The sequence below is a fragment of the Ceratotherium simum genome, chromosome 7 (genome assembly GCF_057802395.1).
Source record: "Ceratotherium simum simum isolate JZ-2026a chromosome 7, ASM5780239v1, whole genome shotgun sequence".
Taxonomy (NCBI): domain Eukaryota; kingdom Metazoa; phylum Chordata; class Mammalia; order Perissodactyla; family Rhinocerotidae; genus Ceratotherium; species Ceratotherium simum.
Window position 1 is genome coordinate 57,808,631 of NC_141906.1, and position 20,170 is coordinate 57,828,800.

The 20,170-nt window shown below is 35.4% G+C and overlaps 1 protein-coding gene across 8 annotated transcripts in view; it reads left to right on the plus strand.

Annotated features, from left to right (window-relative positions):
* GRIA4 (glutamate ionotropic receptor AMPA type subunit 4) overlaps positions 1-20,170 on the plus strand; it is a 359,336-nt gene that overhangs the window by 306,029 nt on the left and 33,137 nt on the right. For 5 of the 8 annotated variants that reach the window (XM_004427382.3, XM_014785207.2, XM_087434035.1 and 2 more), the window contains 3 exons: positions 4,853-5,223; positions 7,775-7,973; positions 13,796-14,043. The exons of 2 other annotated variants lie outside the window; for them this stretch is intronic. In XM_004427382.3, coding sequence (XP_004427439.1) covers positions 4,853-5,223; positions 7,775-7,973; positions 13,796-14,043 — 818 coding nt within the window. The remainder of the gene's footprint in view (positions 1-4,852; positions 5,224-7,774; positions 7,974-13,795; positions 14,044-20,170) is intronic. One more of the 8 variants, XM_087434037.1, reaches the window with a different exon arrangement.

Consider the following 20,170-nt stretch of genomic DNA (forward strand, 5'->3'; position numbering starts at 1 on the left):
TAGAACATCACTGAATTCCACAGAGGGGCTCACTTTCCAAACCAGAACTGCAATTGAATAGTTTCATGATTCTGCATCCTGGTCTTCAGACCATGAAGCAATGAACTTTCTCACACAGTCCAGTCCAGTGGCTATAACCTCCGAAGCAAAAAGAAATGGTTTGACATTAAAGAACAATCTGTTAGTTTTATATCCGTTTGAAAGAACTCCTGACTGGTTAAGTGTCCTAAGTGAGGGAAAAAAATGCAATTTTAGAAAAGGAAAAAATATTTTACCACACACGTCATTAACAGTTTGATATTGAGCTTTAAGTCCAAATAAAAAGAGTTCCTAACGCGTGTGTTTCTTGGTAATATTTCAAACTTTCGATACAGTAAGCAGATTTTAGATGTGAACATTATCCATGTCGTTAGACTACAGTCATTCATTTCCTTCAGAAAACACTATTTAGTATTTCATCTCAAAAAACATACTTGGATTACCAGTTAGTTACGGGCAGGATTACTAACCTGAGTTACTTTCTAAGGCATTTGTTACATCTCTCTCCTCTGGAGTTCCTACGCACTGGGCAGCCCAGGCTCACCCCTTTGCAAGGGTTTGGGCCACATTTTATTGAGGGGATTTTGTTTAAATAATGAAAACAAGTGATATGAAGAGAGTAGTATAATTAGCAAAAAAAATTATATCAGTAGTACACGTCACGGTAACAGAAAATCCCAAAGTCATGCAGTTCTTAGAGAAAGATGATAACATAGTGGTTACTTAACACTCGTTATATTCATTCATCAGCTAGTCTGCAAGGGTTTAAATACCCCAATCTCTGCCACGTGAGCTGTCCACTTTTTTCACCAAGAAATTTTCTTTCATGCCTCTTAACACTTTCCACAGATCTGTTACTTTTCATTCTGGTGTCTGCAAAGTCTGTACTTGTTTCTCAACTTTTTTTCTTTCTTATTGCTAACACATACAGAAATGCTCAGTTTCCAGGGCCCTAGGTAACACTCGATCCATTCTCTTCTACCCCATAGAGCCTATTAGACAGCAAAATGATTAACTTGAATCCGTTATTTATACATTCCTTTACTTTATCCTTTGCAAACTTTGTTCCTGTAATTGTTAGGAAGAGATTATCTGTGAAACACTCACGTGTGATCTCAGCACACCACCAGGTGGTGACTGAGAAGCTCAGAACGTCCCTTTCCCTCTCAGGTCCTTTCTTCCTGTCACACCTTCGCACTGCAGCAAGTCCACTCCACAACCTCCTGTGGTGCGCTGCTCCGGAGCCTTCTCCTGGGCCCTGCAGTAATTGTGTGTGTGTTTTAATCCAAGCGAACATTTTTCAGAGCATGGCCCATGGCCCACCAGCACCAGAATTACCTGTGGTTTGTGTTAAATTGCTGATTCCTGAGCCTCACTCCAGCGGTCCTCAAGAATCCAAATCTCACCAAGCTCCTGCAGGAGATATTTTACACACTTAATTTTGGGAATCGCTGAGAGATAATGGAACAAGCAACCACGAGACATCTCCAGTGTTAGCAGAGAAATCCCCTACGTATCCTCTCTGTTCACTTCACAAATCTCAGGCTTCAAAAGTGTCCTCATGGAACACTGCTGCCACCATCTGCATCCAATGTCTGCCTTCCACGGCATCTGGTTTTACGTGCTGAGACACCGTTATTTCTCTTCATCTTCCTTTCCTTTTAAGGCTTTCACTCTCATTAGCAGTAACTTCTATAAATAAAAAAAATCAGAAGATACTACACACAACAATGTAGTATGTGAAAGGTAGCATTTCAAATCAGTGAAAGGATGCATTATGCATTTATTCCTGTTGGGACAACAGGGCAACTACTTGGAAAATTCATAATTTTGTAACACATCATCATGCAATATACCAAATGAATTGTAGAGGGGTTATTGGTACCAGAATAAAGTGTATATGATTGAGATTGATCATATCATATGAGAAAGATTTTTCTAAGCTTGAAATCAAAGGCCAAAAACACATAAAGGTAATTGTATATGGCTACAACGAGATTTAAAACATATATATTGCAATAAAATACCATGAACTAAATTATGTAAACAAAACGACTGATGAATAGGGAAAATATTTGTAGCATATCTAGAAAAGAAAAGTTAATATTTTTAATATATTTAAAGGTGCTTACAAATTAGTAAATAAAAAATGAATACCCCATATGGAAAATAGGGGCAGATCATGACAGGTAATGCCTAAAAGAAGTAAAAGTTGCTATTTGTTTTACTAAAACAATTCCAAATTAATACAGTGAGATCTAATTTGTCATATAGTAAGTTGGTGAAGATAAATGAGAATAAAGATACACAAAGGGTGTACAAAATTTAAAGCTTCAGATGTTTTCACACTGTGCTTGTGATAGTAGAAATTTGCGTGGTCTTTCTGGAGAAAAGTTGGGCAAAACATATCATGAGCATTAAAAAGATTACCATTTAGACCAACAATCCTATTTCTAGATATTTTTCTTAAATAATTAAGATATGTGTGAGGATTTGTTTTCAAAGATGTTCACATCATCAATGTAATAAATTGTGTAAAACTGGAAACAACATAAATATCCCCCAAAATAAGAAATTGAGTATATATATATATATATTTTTTTTTGAGGAAGATTGGCCCTGCACTAACATCTGTTGCCAATCTTCCTCTTTTTTCTTTTTTATCCCCAAAGCCCCAGGACGTAGTTGTGTATCATAGTTGTAGAGTTGTATCTCTTCTATGTGGGTCACTGCCTCAACATGGCTGAGGTGTGACAGAGCGGTGACTAGGTCCATGCCAAGGATGTGAACCAGCAAACCCTGGGCCACCAAAGTGGAATGCGCGAATTTAACTGCTACGCCACCAGGCTGGCCCCTGATTGAGTAAATTTTGATACCTTCACATGATGAAAGATTTGCAAGCATTAAAAGTTATTTTTAATATATATGTTGAAATGAAATGAGCTCATTATATTCTTTTGAGAAGAGAAAAGTAATTATAAAATGTAATGTTCTGTATTATCCCATTTTAAAATAAGAAAAAATATTATTCCTAAAACAATGTCTAGCAAGACACATAGAAAGAAAAAATAAGAGTAGGTGAAGAGAATGAAGATAATTTTTCCTAATTTTCTGGTTCAATTCTATAACTAGTTCATATATCACTTGTGTAATGAAAATTACACAAATAATAACTATGGGGAAAATAATAGCCTCCCAGCAATGATTCCAGCTTTTGTATATGTGGGCATTTATGATGTGAACTAAGTTTATTCTCACTTAAAGGCACATACATGCAATTCTCAGTCAACTAGTGGATAGCATGATGGCCAGAGAACCTTCCCATGCTAACCCTCCAGCTTCCCTTGTATCAGGCTGCTGGCTTTGTATCAAACCAAGGGCCTAAGGATATATAGGAATGAATATAAGAGTAACAACTTCTATGTAAGGACATGTATGTCTGAGTATGTTTCAGATTCCATTTTAATGCCAAATAGCTTCCTTTTAAAATAATCTGAAAATCTTTTCTCATTTGTAGATCATGTAACAGTTTCTAGTTTTTTCACCACACTTTATTTCCTTTGATTTTAGAAGTGGCATGATTTAATGGAAGAAGCACAGGTTCAAATCCCAGAGCCGCCATGATGTGTAAAACTCACCAAGTCTCCATTTCATCATCTATAAAACAATGATAAACATAAGACTGTTATAAGAGTTAAATGAGAGGCCATTTAAAATATTTAGATCAGGGGGCCAGCCCCGTGGTACAGTGGTTAAGGCTGGCACACTCCACTTGAGCAGCCCAGTTTTGTGGGTTCGGATCCTGGGCGTAGACCTACACCACTCGTCAAGCCATGTTGTGGCAGTGACCTACCTACAAAATAGAGGAAGATTGACACAGACGTTAGCTCAGGGCTAATCTTCCTCACCAAAAAAAAAAAAAATTAGATCAGCATCAGACACATAATCCTTCAATAAATGTTCACTATTATTTTATTAAGGTTTTTAAATAGATAATCACAATAATACAATGAGATAAACAGGAAAGAAAGTGTCTTCATTTTAGAGATATGGAAACAGGCTCAGAAAAATTGCTCAAAATCACAGAACGAAAACCAAAGCTGGTGTCATATGATCATAATATCTGAGAATTGAATCCACTGTTTTACAAAATCTTTTTTAGAAATTGAAAATAGAAAATCAAAATATGTGAATAGGAGGAAATAAATGCCAATTTCCAGATTTTTGTGTGTGCGCTGAATTGGAAAATGTTGTTAAACAACGGGTTTCTTCTATCTTACAAACACAGATTTTATGATCAGTTTTCTTATAACTGGAAAGGAATAAAAAAGAAAGGACTGTTTGAAATTTGCAATTCACAATATCAAGGGATGGCCAAGTAATGAATCAGTGGCAGCATTCCAAATGAAACAGAAAAGGCTGCAACACAGCAGCATTCTTGGCCAAGAAATTCAGAAATTCAGCCATATGGAAAGACTATTAAGCCTCCTCTGCTGCACTGTCCCAGATCCTTCTAGATGAATACAGTTATTTGAGTTCAAGTTATTTTTGCTTATGTCTACTCTGTCTCCATTTCTCTTCCTCTTATCTAATTACTGACACCAATAACAATATTTTGTGCAGTTTAAGTGATATACTACCTTATGAAAACAAATCTATGGTTCATCTCTGTATTTATCTTATTCATTGTTGGCACTCCAAAAAAAATGTAGAATGAATGCATAACTGGTTAGCTTTGAATGGATCAATCCAGTGCTAATTGCTTCACGAAATTCATTAACCTATGTGTTTTCATGTGTCTTTTCTCTTATAGAAAGCAGAGATTGCTATTGCCCCTCTGACAATCACTTTGGTCCGAGAGGAGGTCATTGACTTCTCTAAGCCCTTCATGAGTTTGGGCATATCTATCATGATCAAAAAGCCTCAGAAATCTAAACCAGGAGTGTTTTCCTTCTTGGATCCTCTGGCCTATGAGATTTGGATGTGCATAGTGTTTGCCTACATTGGTGTCAGCGTGGTCTTGTTCCTAGTTAGTAGGTTTAGTCCTTATGAGTGGCACACAGAAGAGCCAGAGGATGGAAAGGAAGGACCCAGCGACCAGCCTCCCAATGAGTTTGGCATCTTTAACAGCCTCTGGTTTTCCCTGGGTGCTTTTATGCAGCAAGGATGTGACATTTCACCCAGGTTAGTTTCAAAACTCTTAAGTTCTTCACAATTTCCCCAGTAATTCTAAGTGTCGTGCAGAACCTCTCTCTACATGTTCTTTTCCTGGAGGCAGAGCATTACCTGAAACACAGAAAAACTTGCAATTCCCAAATTAATCTAAGTGTATTTATAGCCAATTTTTCCAAGTTAGTGCAAAATGTGGATACTATATCATAAAGATTAACCTTCCCAATACCAAAGTAACATATGCAACCAACTAGAACTCTCAAAAATCACTTAGTATGAATATTTCGTTAAATGGTTTGACAGATGGAAACTAAAATCTAAATTGTAAGAATAGGAATTCATTTTCATTTTGTCTCCTTTTCAAAATCAAATGTTTTTGTTATTGTTGCTGTTGTTCATTTTTAAAAATTAATTTTGAATTTGATTTACATGCCATGTATCTTGAGGGAGAATTCTGCCATGGAGTTACCTAAAACTTCAGTCAATATAGCAGGTACCAGATATACGTTGTTCTATATAACAACACAAAAAAGCTAAGCAGAAGGCAAAGAGCAATGTAAATACCATGTGAGTTTTATAGAGAGGTTTTTCAATATCTGCGGAGTCATGACCACTTCCTTTGGATGTCATTGAGACATTTTTCAGTTATGTTTGCCAAAAAGGCAGCCAATCTCCTGTTGCAAGAAAAATAACAAATTTCTCCCATAGAAAAGGTAGCTGAAGGTAGAAAAAGCTAAGACTTGAAATTTAAATAGTGACTTATATTAGCATCATAAATATATGGATTTTTTTTTTTTAAATGTATACTTTCTCAAAAAGAGACATTTTAGCCACAACGCAGTTTGTGTTTCTTAAGACCCAGGAAAACTATAAATGTGCTTAAATTCCAATAACATAGGAATCTGAAATGAAATGAAAAGGAATCAATTAATGAAATGAGAAGGAATCAAAGCAAATCAAGTAATTGTTTTTAAAACCAGGATTAAGCAATTACTAAGTTAAAACCAACAGGTGCCACTTATATAATAATGGTTAAGAAGGGATCATTTTAAAGCTAGAAATGCCATGGAAAATGTGAAATTTCTCCTCACATTAAAAAAATATGTTTAGGGGCCAGCATAGAGGTTAAGTTCGTGTGCTCCGCTTCGGGGGCCCGGGGTTTATGGGTGCAGATCACAGGCACGAACCTACACACCGCTCATCAAGCCATGCTGTGGTGGCGTCCCACATACAAAAAAGAGGAGGCTTGGCATAGATGTTAGCTCAGGGATATTCTTCCTCAAGCAAAAAGATTGGCCCTGAGCTAACATCTGTTGCCAATCTTCCTCACCAAAAAAAAGTTTAAAAACAGTTTGTTCACAGGAATTCTAAATAGTTCAACGGACCCAATGAGTGAAATCAATTATGAATATGCCCTGAATTTTTATTCATTCCATTTTCACCTTTCCTCTGCAAACACACTCATCCACACATCCCTGATAGTCAGAGAAAGGGTGAAGAGAGAACTTTTTTCTTTGAGATTTAGCATCAGTTTTTTGTTTTTTTTTTTTGAGGAAGATTGGCCCTGAGCTAACTTCTGTTGACAATCCTCCTCTTTTTCTCCCCAAAGCCTCAGTACATAGTTGTATATCCCAGTTGTAGGTCCTGCTAGTTCTTCCATGTGGGATGCTGCCTCAGCATGGTTTGATGAGTGGTGAGTAGCTCTGCACCCAGGATCTGAACCAGCGAACCCCTGGCCACCAAAACAGAACACATGAACTTAAGGGCTACACCACTGGGCCGGCCACCTAGCATCAGTTTTTAATGTCATTGCTCTGTACATTGACAAGTCACACGCTTTGGTCACATGTTAGCAGTGGTAGAGAGAACATGTTTACACCAGTATATAAAGATCCTTTAGGACACAGCTCATCCTCCACTCAGACCAGAAATAGAATATCAAATAAACAAAAAGGATCCTCAACTATTGTCAGTTTGAGACCAATCCTAGATCCTCATCTAGTCCAGTCTCCTCGGCACCTGTCCCACCCATCCTGGCAAGGCTCTGACTGAAGGCAAAAACAAGTTCTCTCAGAAAGACATCTACCAAATTGTATCAAATTTAAGACCTCACTCATGGTTAAGATGTATTGCTATTTTATTTGCCACCAAGAGAGAAGCAGTGCTGCCGATTAAATCATGGTACTATGTTTTATCTCATCAACCAGAGACTGCATCCTAATTTCAGAGATGCTGAAATGTAAGAGAGAGAGGGTATCAATGAATTTAAGCAAGTATCCCTCTGCTGTACCTAAAGGAAAGGCATTAACTTCCACATTTCTGTCAACTAAACGATAAAAGCGAAAAGTTTTTCATATTTTCAGTGGCATTTATACATTCAATATAGCATAAAAGACACCAAATTATACAGAAATACCGAAATCCTTCTTGAGTAGACTGTTAGAAAATAAAATGATACTTGCAATTGTTATTTTTAAACATTCTTGGTGAATTGATGGTATTTCTTTTCTTTCTCTGTGTCGGTTAGAGAAAGGAAAATGTGCATTATCTTATCCGTGTTTAGATCCCTCTCAGGTCGAATTGTTGGAGGTGTTTGGTGGTTCTTTACACTCATCATTATATCATCTTATACTGCTAACCTTGCTGCTTTCCTGACGGTGGAGCGAATGGTCTCCCCCATAGAAAGTGCGGAAGACCTGGCCAAACAAACGGAAATCGCCTATGGAACACTGGACTCAGGGTCAACAAAAGAATTCTTCAGAGTAAGTTAAGGGAAAAACTAACAATGAAATGTTCATAATTTTTTAATTCAGGCAATTTTGCCAACAATTATATTATGGGCTCTAGCTATTGCAGGTTTTGCAAACACAATATTATGTTAACTTCTATGTTTAATGCTAATACTTCTACTTGGATTTTATAACCACTTTAATTTGCAAAAGCTAATCGATTTATTCACATTGCAAGAGGGACCTTCCCTAAGGAAAAGTAACAACAAAAAGGTAATTAAAACAACTTTGTAATGTAATTTATCCAAAAGATTCCGTTGTTGATAATGCCATGATGATACTGCATCTGGCAAGACTGGATTTATGTATATTTGCGGGCCAAGAGCATAAAAACCAAAGCAAGTTTTTTTTTTTTAAAGAATACGTTTAACTTGCTGCATTTGAAACCCAAAACCTTAATTTCAGGGTATACTACCTATGAGGTATATTATTCTGTAATCTATTCTGTACCAATAGATTTCAAAGCAATATATTTGCTTTGTCACAAGATAATGGTAGCAAGAACTGTTAAGTTCTAGACACCTTTCTAAGACAACTTTCTATTGTATGGTATTTCATTTGTGCGGATTTCTCTGCTTTTGCAGATAAAATTGTTCAAACTGATATAATTGCATTTCACATATGGATATGATCCCTTTGACTTGCCATCAGGATGGCAGGTATTTGGGGAGTTTTGGGCTTTTTGTTGTTTATTCCATTATGAGGATGAATTTTTTGATCAGTGAATCTACTTTAATCTGGTTCTACTTAAATCCAGAGATATACACTTGGTAATCTCTGATCAGAGATAAAGTTTCATTTTGTGATCTCCAAACCAAAATATTAAAAAGTAGTCAGAGTGACATTTTCACAAATATTTAACTAGGTAATAATGAAGACATTTTATATTTAATTTCAATTGCTTAAAGACTAGATATTTAATAATTTAGAAGACAAGATATATTTCACTATTTCCTAAGCCTTTGTGTAAAAATAATGATAATTCTTTAAAGTAGGTTCATGCTTATACCTGGGAGATTTACATTTTCATTTTAATGTATATGTTTAGCATTTTTTCACTCAGCTTGAAAATTAAAAACAACAAAATGTGCTACTTTTTAAGCCAGCCTTAAATTTCATGTACTTGAATTTCAGTAAGATATTTCTCTTTTTAAAAAGGATTTCATTATGGTATCCTTATATATTACAGATGCTTACATAATACTAAATCAAGAACAAATCACTCAAAAATTATGTCAAACTCAGCACTGGGCATTGTTTAAAAAAGAAACCAGACAATGAACAATGTCTTTGTCAACAATTTGGAACGTTGCTAGTAGATATAACATAAAATTTGTAAGTTAATTATAAAGCATTTATGGATTTTAATAAAACTGTAAATAATGGTCATGACAATAGATTTTATTAACGATATTCTATGGATAAACTTAATTGACCAAATTTTTAAAACTTACTGAGTGCATCCCAGTCTTTAAAGCTTAATAATAGAAGCATACTGTTCTAACACGTTAGCATAATTTCAGTACCTTGCTGGAAATCTGTAAGTTTGTAACTGCTTCCACCCAAAAATAAGTAGGTAAAATTTAGTAACTTTGCCTGGAAACCGTTATGGATATGCATCAAAATAGAATACAAGTTTGTGCTATCACTTGCAATTTACTGAAAAATGATGACTTACTTTCATATAAATAAAGCAGATGCTTGCAGGTTCATCATTCTGCCTGGAATGATAAAGGGAGAAAGAAATGTCATGTCAAGTCCGTGAAAAAATTTCAAAAATAACTCACTGTAAAGCTCTTTGGCATCAAACACACTGAAAATGTTTATTTCTAATCTTTATAGAGTTTTTAAAAACTGCTCAAGTTCTAAAACTGGTGAGGTAGATAAGAAAATATATTGATAAGAAATATAGGAATAAGAAAAGCTGCTTCTTCAATTTACAGAGCCTTCCATGCAGGCTGGGCAATCACCTTGCCCTGTTTCCTTTCTCTCCCACACAACTTCAGTTTTAAAATTGAAAGATTTTTATAAGTATAGATATTTATTGTTGCAGAACAGTCTGAACCCTAATGGGACAAGAAAATAATTTTCCCTGGCAGCACACTTTCAGGAATGCATAAATTTGGGTTCTCTGATAAAAATCTCATTCATTTCCTACTGTGCTCTCCCTCCTCTCCCATGGATGATGACCTGGTTTAAATAAACCATTTGTCTGACAGGTTGAGAAACATAACGTGAAGGTTATTTTTGTACTTGTCAAAAATGTTTTCTCATAGGAACACGGTAATGGTACTTCTATCAGCTCCTCTAAACTGCCTCAGGCAGTGACCTGTACTCAGCGCTTCAAAAACGTTGCAGTTATAATGAAATGGGAAAAGAATTAGGCCATGGGGGAAATTACATCTGAATTCAACTGTTGCCTTGGTCTTGCTCCGTTATAAAACTTGATATGTTTCATGTTTTGTGCATCTTGTTAAGCATAAACATAGAGTCATTTAAAGAAAGTTTGTACTTTTCACTTAATGACAGCCTTGCTGTTTAGGTACTTTTACATTATTATACACCTGATTTGAACACATTGATTTTCATTTCAGTGCAGATTTTATCCTGTGCCTGTTTCAGTCATCAGTGAAATCATGAATACATAAATGAGGTGGATTACTATCTTGGGGCTTATTATATTATCAACTAGGGCATTGAGGAGCTCTTATGAGAACATCAGTCTTGCTACATAAGCTGCTAGAAGCAGGAAATAATTCGCCTGACAACAATGCAAATATTACTATAATGCATGACATTTGGACATATTTTCTATTAGAAGCAGAAATGGCAGAATACTTAATTTTTGAGAAATTAAAAGAATAGCACATTTTTAAAACTCCATGAATTATTTTAAGTAATAAAATAGTTCTTTAAATCAGATGGTTTCCCATGCATCAAGTTTCACAGTAAAGATGAAACAAATAAATCTGAGATTAATTTTCTAATTTTAAGAAAAATAATGGCTTTTATATTATCTCTGCTTATTACTTTGAGCATATTCACTCCCCAAACCTCATCTTTAAGTAGGTATCACAGTGGAAGGTTTCAGAGACTTAAAAGTTCCATTATGACTATATTTATGAGCTTGCTGGATCTGCAGAAATTTCCTCATTTTAGCCTGTCTCATCAAATTTATAAACATTTGCTTGCCCTCAATCCTTAGCAAACACTCTCTTGCAGTCACAGATAAGGCACAGGGTTATTATTTCCAGTCCTTCGTCTCCTGAATCCCCCCCTTTATTGTGTTGGTGTGTGATCTTATCTAAGCCATGCCCCTTTAAATCGGAATCGGAATTTCTAAACATTAACTAAGTGGCAAATTGTGTAAATTCTTTTTTCTCCAAAAAAATTGCTTTCATCTTTCTTTTATTTTCCACTGGGAGGCTGTATTTTACAATTTCTATTATACCTAAGGCCTCCGAAGTCTAGCATAACTACACTATGGATTCCTCTTTCTTCTGGATTTTAAAGGAATTAATTTAACTTCTTTTGCCCTTAAGGTATATGTAATTCAATATATTTAAACAAATGCAGCAGTAATTTTCTCACGTTAATATTATAGGAATGGACTTCTAAAAACTACCATTGGCCTGAAGATACGTTATTCCTTTAAAATCTTTCGCTTTAATATTACATTGCATTCTATAGTTAAATTATGTTCATAATTACCACGCCCTAAAACTACTCTGGTTTGCTATGTTAGTTTTATCTAGCTATTCCCTATTCCTTTAATAAGATACTAAGTAGTAATAGGAAAATTGCCAAGTAACTAGTATGATTCTCATATTTCTTAAAAGAATTCAAAAAATATTTCAATTAAAATAATACTCAGATTTTATCTCGTCTGTTTTCAATGTAGTATACATGGTAAAGTGTACAATATATGTGGAACTCTATACCTTTTCGGGTGAAACTCTCAAGTTACCAATATACGAAAGAAAAGTGATTATATGCCTAAAGGATGTTGTTTACCAATACTTCTCTAAATTGAAATGATCAGAATAGATGTTTAAGGACAATCCGTATCAAGTGATCCAGAGAACTTATAATTTTCAGAGCTTGGAACTCATTGTAAAATGGAAGAGTTAGTTCTCTGGAAGAGAACTCTATTATTAGAGTTGGAATGAATGAGGCCTGGCAACATGGCCTTCCTAGTGCATCCCGTGGTTGAGGGTTCTGAATCCAGATACTCGCCTGTCCTAGAACTACATAGAATCTTTGAAATTGAATTGTAATGTTGGCATGGAATTTCCTCATGTGAGGATTTCTGTAGCCAGAAGTAACCTTCACTACCTAAATACACACGCAGAGACACATCACAATCTCTATATCATGAGATATTTTTGTGTTAACAACAAAAAAAAATTTCATAGGACACTACAGGATGTTTATTTCCCATCTTGATATTTACCACCATTTGAATACACATTAATATAAAATATCTGGGTTTTTTAGTGTTCAAGTATGCAAATCTCTTACTGTGTGGCTTATTATATAGGTGTATTGATTACTAAATTCTCATCTTATGAAACCAAAATTTTGAATACCACTTTTATCAGTTTCTTTCTTCGTCCACCTGAATACTTTGCTTTTGCCTAAATACATGTATTCTTAAGTTTGCTATTCAGGATATTTGTTTATTATTGAAGATCTGCTGCTTGTTAGATTCTATATCCTAGTAAACAAACGCAGGTCAATGTAAATAAATATACATGCTACTCAGGATTTGGCCTTGTGCATAGATTTAAATCTGAATGACGTCTCCATTACTTTGTATTTGGATCCAGATGCAAAACTTCAGCACCTTGATATTGAACAAATGCAATTGTACCAGCTAAAAGTCTATGTGCATCATTGCATTATCAAACATTAAACAGGATTCAGGCTTTTCTATCCTATTAAATATATCCTTTAGGAACATTTGAGGTCATTTGCATATATTTTCACATTAAAAATGTATGTGTGAATGAAAAAAGTCTAATGTGAATGCAGATACCAGCAAAAGGATCTGGATAAATTAAGTCGTGGGAGTAATGGAGATGGAGACCAAATGGACAGAAATAAATAAGTTTCACTTCTCTTTAAAGTTTAATGTATGTTCTATTTGGAGATTCTGTTAGAAAAGGTCTAAAAATTAGACCTAGAATTTGATTCTAGTGTTATGGATATTTGGTTTGTAAACTACGGTAATTTCTCTTCCTCTGGTGCTCAGCTACCGACCTGATACGGACTGCACTGGTTGTACACATCTTATCAGAACGGTTTTCGCTAAAACTTTGAGGCATAAAAACAATAAAAATAAAACAATATAACAACTCTCCTTATTTGTTAGAATTCAATACAGTATTAAAAGATATTTTACAAAGCTGAAATCAAATCTTATCTGGTCCTTTTCAAGTTTACCATAAATGTGATATAAAACATGATTTTAAATGTTCCATTCTCTTCATGGCATTCCACATTTAAAAATTAATAGTAACAAGTTGTTCTTTAAGCAGTTGAGTAGGGTAGTTATGACAAGAGGTACTAGCCTCTTCAACTATCACTTTTAAATGTCTGTCATTTCAGTGATTTCCTTAAATAGTGGTTAAATTCAGTTTTCTAATTGGAAAAAGAATGATGTTATAATGGCAAATTGGAATTAGAGGGCAATGGAAAGGTACTGAAAGCGCTTTATTCTTATCTTGGTTCGGTCAGTATTAACATGTTGTTCCCTTCTTTCCTGTATTTAATTTTATTTTAATTTCCTCCAGAGATCAAAAATAGCAGTGTATGAAAAGATGTGGACCTACATGCGATCAGCAGAGCCGTCAGTGTTCACTAGGACTACAGCTGAGGGAGTGGCTCGTGTCCGCAAATCCAAGGGCAAATTTGCCTTTCTCCTGGAGTCCACTATGAATGAATACATTGAGCAGCGAAAGCCATGTGACACGATGAAAGTGGGAGGAAATCTGGATTCGAAAGGCTATGGAGTAGCAACGCCCAAGGGTTCCTCATTAAGGTGGGTGGAATAGTATAACAATATAACATGTGTTGTTATAGTATTCCACCTTCCCTGATGTCCCTCAGAGAATTCTTTTGTTTTGTTTGTGAACATGGTATGTTTGTTTGTTTGTTTTCTTTTTCTCCATTTCATATTTTTTGGTCAACAATCAGGTAATTTTTTTTTTTCTTACAATAATGAATCATAGTTGACATATATCTTTTAAGGCCATATAAAAACCAAACTGGTTGAACACTAGCTGCTTCCAGTGGGCCTAAAACATGGGTAGCAGATGCTTCTATATCTCATCAACTTTTTTTGGTCACTAAAATCTACACTTTCATTGTGTCAGTAATAATTCTACATTTTATCATCATTTTTTAAAATTATGCCTGCCTATTAGTTTCTGAGTAAAAAGAAATCAACCCTTTCCTAGCAAACCACTTTTTTCCATTTCAATGTTTCATTTATTATGGCATCATTATATTTTAGATGATCCTGAGGTTATATTGGTGCTACCTTTGTAATCACATCTATTTATAAATGCAATCATGATCAGAGGGAAAACTAGGCTCTGATTTTATGGTGCTTACTCAAGTCACACTCTCGCCTGTTGCAAAGGGAGTATGGTGTAAGTAAGATCTGTAAAATTAGACCCAATGACAATCTAAAATTCTTCACACATAGACCCCTAAAATGTGACTCATGAGCAAAACATTACACATGTGGATCCACATGTGTTAGTAGTGAGACTTTCATTCTTAAGGAAATGTTGGTAAAATCTGCCCTTTTCACCTTTTTGGTCCTGGACATAGAGAATTCACATGTTTATGTCCAGGAGGCAGAATTTCCTATTTCCCTTAAGCAATAAAGGCTGCTGTTGAATTGCTGGGCTAGAGCAAAGCCGGGGTCAAAAGTGACGACTGACAAATTACTCTGGTCTCAGCGCTGCTTAGGAGAGATGCAATCAAAGCACAGATTCAAGAAGAAATCAGAGTCTTTGCTAAAGGACTTAACCAAGAACCTGGTCTTGAAAAATGATGTCTCTGGTAAGCCTTTTAAAAATGAAGGTAATGAGACCTGTACTATTGCACAGCAGGAATGAAAGCAATATAAAAATTATATGATTTTTTTCATTAGTTTCAAAAAGGGAACTGCAATGATGTGCTTTGGATATGTGTGTTGGGCGGGAAGGGGTTGAGACAGATAGAAGAAACAAATACTATTGCTGGAAAGGTTGTGTTAAACCAGTATTTTGTAAGCAACACTGTTAATAATTAGTGAGGGGTTTTATGGTATGTTCAAAAGGGACAATTTTAAAAGGAGATAAAACAAAATTAGCCAGGAAAGACAAATTTGGGTGTGGACTTTGGCAATTTTGAAGTCAAGTTTCTTTGAACATACTTCCCATACGAAACTAGAGAAATGTGCAGGGAGAAAGCCAAACTAATAAATTATCCAGGCTAAAATTCTACCCGAAAAGATTTCAACCGTTCAGAAACTTAAACTGACATCAGGGTGTTTGTTCTTTGCGGGTATATTTTATAGGATGCAAAATGAGAAATATATAATTTCAATGAGGCCAATTAGCAAATAAATCTCTATTGAAGTAGTAGTTATAAGAGCACCTTAGTGTAAATAATTTAAAGGAATAGAAGGGGAGAAAGCAAAGGTGGTTGATATGTAGATCAGTGTTCAGACTATTGATTACATTCACTGGATGTCGCTTTTGCTCTTAATTAATTCTCTGTGGATGTCGCTGCCTTGTCCTCTGTCTTGTGTCTATCGATAAAGTCAAGTTCCAGGGACTGAATTTGGCCCTCAGATACGGGTGCGCCTGATTCCCATTGACGGCAAGAGAGTTCCCTCTTAAATGTGCCACTTTGTCAAATCCACACTACAGGGATTGTTTGGGGAGAAGCTGAAGGGCTTCATCTGTCTAGGGCTGTATAATAATCAGCTATTGGCTTCCCCCTCTTTTCCTGTCCTTTCCTGGATCTTGTTAATGAGGCAATTGTTAAACTCAGCTTCCTGGATGGGGAGTTTGTTTATGTGCTTTGTTTTATGCACGCCACAATTTCCTGAGCAAGCTGGCCCCTGCATGCCAAAACTACAGTCATTTTGTCCTGTCTTTGAGAACACTGGAAGGGCACTGAAGGCTAACCAGCATTCACCTTACCCTTCACCTCCTCACTCCTAGACCCCCAGGCCAGCTAAGCAAGAGGCTCATTAAGCTTAAATTCTCACTCTTATTTGACTAGGATCCTTCTATTTCAAAAGATGCAAACTAATATAGAGATGGACTAATAGGCACTTCCTGTATAAACAATTTAGTTTGTAGAAGCAAATTCAAAATAATTGCATTTATCAGAGCAAGATCCGGTGGGCATACCTGCAACAAGAGTCTTTGAAATCATTCTGTCTTATTTGTTCAGTAGAGAATAAGTCTATTTTCCTACAGGATCTATCTTTTTTAACCAGGTCTTTAGGTTAATAGTCCTAGATACAGTGAGACTTGTGTGTTTCGTTGTCATGAATTATGGCTTTCTCACAAACTCTGCTGTTTTGATTTATTAGACAACAGGAGACTTGAAGAAAAGGAAAATAGTAATCTTTCCTTCTATGTAAGCTTAACCAGAGAAAGCAGACAAATGACTAACAATCTCCCATTGGTCCAGGGAGTTTTAAATTTCCAGATCTTGCTGTTTGGTCAACGTCCTTCAGAATAAATGTCACAGAAAAGAGAAAGAATATAATGTATAAACAGGATAGAAAGTCAGGACTTGGGTCTTTAATGTAGACTTTAAAACAAATGCAATCAGGATCATCACAGAGAGTGTATCTGTGACTGGGCTAAAAATATTACAACAGTGATGACTAGCACCCATATTTATGGTAGAGAATGATCTACAGAGACTATATGTCAGACTAGTGTTTGCTGGGCATAGACAGTGAAATGTTAACACCATTGAGCCATCACTAACAGCTCTCAGTTATAGAAGGACAATAACGATGCTCAGAAATTATTGGTTTATTGTGTTTTGACATAGATTCTCCAGTTTTTAGGTGACAGAATGATGCAAGGTATACTGATGTTGTTAAACTTAGCATCTATAGAGTCTAATATAAAAAAGGGAAGCAGTTATAGGTACATGTACCTACAAACCACAAATATCAATGAGTGAAAAACTTAAATCTTATTGGCATCATTATTTATTTTTCAAAGTTACCTTCTCAAGAAAACTTTCAGTCTTACTGTAAGATAAAAGGGCAAAATCTCTTTATTTATATTATCTCTCAACTATCTCTACCTTGGTATTTCCCCTGAATCATGTACAGTGCTATTTATACTACTGTCAATATCATGGCCTTCCTTCTCATCTCTTCTCCAATACCCTTGGCAATCCAAAACAATTGTGAAAGCCTTTCTCTGGCTGAGAAATTTTTAAAGATTGTTTTAAAATATACACTTTAGATGACATTGCAATGGAATGTAAAGTTTAGATGAAAGAGGAAATATATTAATTTTGACCGTACTATCAATACTATTAACTTTACTATACAACTTTAGTATAGATATCTACTATATTATAGTATTTATTGTATTGTAAAGTTGTATACTTTACTATCAAAATGCGATCTTTACTATATTATCCATATTACACTAGCTACTATACTCTAGATTTTACTATGCAATAGATAAAACTTATAAAGATTGTTTAGAGTGAATCATAATTTAGCAAACACAGATTTACTGACGATTGAATACTTGTTAGATGAGAATACCCTTTTTAAAGATATTCTTGGTATCTAGCACCTGTAAGTACCTCCAGGAACAGAGCAGTGCCTCAAAACACTTCCCCTGACCTTTGTAGGGATTCGTATGCTGGACCCTAATGTTTGAAGCCACGTTAAAAAACTAGTCTCCTATATTTTTATTATTTGAAAGTCAAACGTTGCCTTCTCTAAAGATGTTTGTGGAACTGTGTCTAAAACAAGACAAATGCCCTGTCACCAAAAAAAAAAAAGACGTTTCAGAAAGAAAGCAGTTCCAAAAGAACTCGCACCAGTAGTAGAGAGCTGGGAAAAAACAAGTTCAAGTTGGACTTGCTGATGCCTGGTTGCAGGAACCCATGGCAACAGGGGCTGATCTTTTGAAACCAAGCACATCATGCTTAGTTTACAACAGGCGACTCAGAGCCCCACAGCGATAGCATGGCAGGGGGAGGAAGAAGGATAGGAATTAGAATAGAATAGCTTTTGTTGGACTTTTTCTTTCAGTATTTAACACAATCACTGGCCTCATAGGGCGCTTGGCCCAAGTCTACATCTGTTTCAGGGTAGGTAGAGTTCTCTGTAGGCCAAATTAGGTTTCTTCCACTTAGGAAGATTTGTGAGGGCAGACGTATAAAACTTAAAATTCAAATTCATGTATGAAAAATGTATTATCCCTAAGGAACCACTTTCCCATGTAAAATTTGTGAAACATATTTAGTCATCAGTTCAAGTGTACTTGGGAGGTATAGGAAGAGGAGTTTGCCCAATGCTCTGTGTGAGAATAAAGCTGTAGTCTATGTTTGGTGTTAGTGACAAGTCAACACTTAGCACTTACTGTAGACACTAGAAAAACTTATAAGTACAGAAATATAAAGCTGAGTACTTAATATTACTGAGCAGCACTTGACCTCAAGTGAATAAACTTTTAACTTGTTTTTTTCAGAAATGAGCTGCAGTAGACTAGTTCACAAATATGGTTTTTTAATTTTAACTATTAAGGAAAGAGATGTTTTTGCTTATGAATAGCCTTCATTTTTCTTGGTGCCATATTAAAAGATGCTACAGATAACTTAGTTTTTGTGATCCCATTATGTTTTGGAATATAGTCTGTTGGGCTAGGGGTTAGAAAAACACACACAACAAATCAATTGCACCTCTCAGCATGCACACACACAAACCCCCTGGTTGTGATATGCTTCTCTAGACACTTAGCCAGTTTGCTATTAGAAAAGCTGATGTTTATTGTGGGTACCAAGTATTTTGCATTCACAAACTGAGATGTCACAAGGTAAAGATATCAATGCTACATGTGTCCCAGGGGAAGATAATCTCTTAGAATCCATATATTCCATCCTCCCCTTTCTAGATGTTGAATACAATAGAAAACATAAGACTTTCACTGCCATTTGAAATTCTAGATTTCTCATTTAGCTCTTTTCTACAATTAAAAGATGATTAAAATTAGAGCTCCCCATGAAGAGGAAAAAAATGCTGTGTTTTTCTGCATTTCTTTAAGATTCACTAGGCATTATACATTTTTGCAATTCTTCCCACTAGTAAGAAAAAAAAAAAAAAAAGAGATAGGATTTGCCTTCATTCGTTTGCCAGTTCGTTCAACAAATGCTGCTGGGTTCCCACTGAGAATTTACCTGGTAGTTTTCAAATTGTTTGCTCTGAGGATGTTTTGTGGCTGCCATAGGTAACACCAGGTTGAAAAGTTTCTAAATTCAATGTTTAACCCTTTGCTCCCCCCACCGTTAACTTAGAAGTTGTACTTTAGTAACTTGCCTGAGAAAATGGGTAATTTGTGGCCATTTTAGTTTCTACCACTTCAAAGAGGATTAAATTTAACAAGATAAAACTGCTACAAAAAATTTAACAGTTTAAGATTTCACAATCTGATTTGATGAGAGATCTAAGACTAGATCTCAATTCTGACAGTTCTAAGAAAAGGCAGAATTCCAAACTATTGTTTTTTAGTCCCACACAATTGCCTTATATACAAATTCTATAAAGAATCTCAAGAAAGAATATCTACATGCCATACAATTCAAATTAATTCAGTGGCAACACACAAGTAATGTGAGTGCAGAACCTATAGCCAACCAAGTCAGGCAGCCTTGACCTACATGTGCCAAGTGTATTTAGGAAACATAAAGTTGTATTTAAGACCAAAGTTCATAATCTGTTATGTAATAAATGTGCTGTAGATAAACTTATCCCTACATTAGTAGTATATTTAAATGTTTCCTCTTGGTATATGACTAATAGCTGATAGGTCCCATACTATGTCACTTATCTTTACTTATAGTGAGATCATCTCACTATAAGGCCTGGTTTCCAGAAGCAATTATGGCGCTAGTGCTCA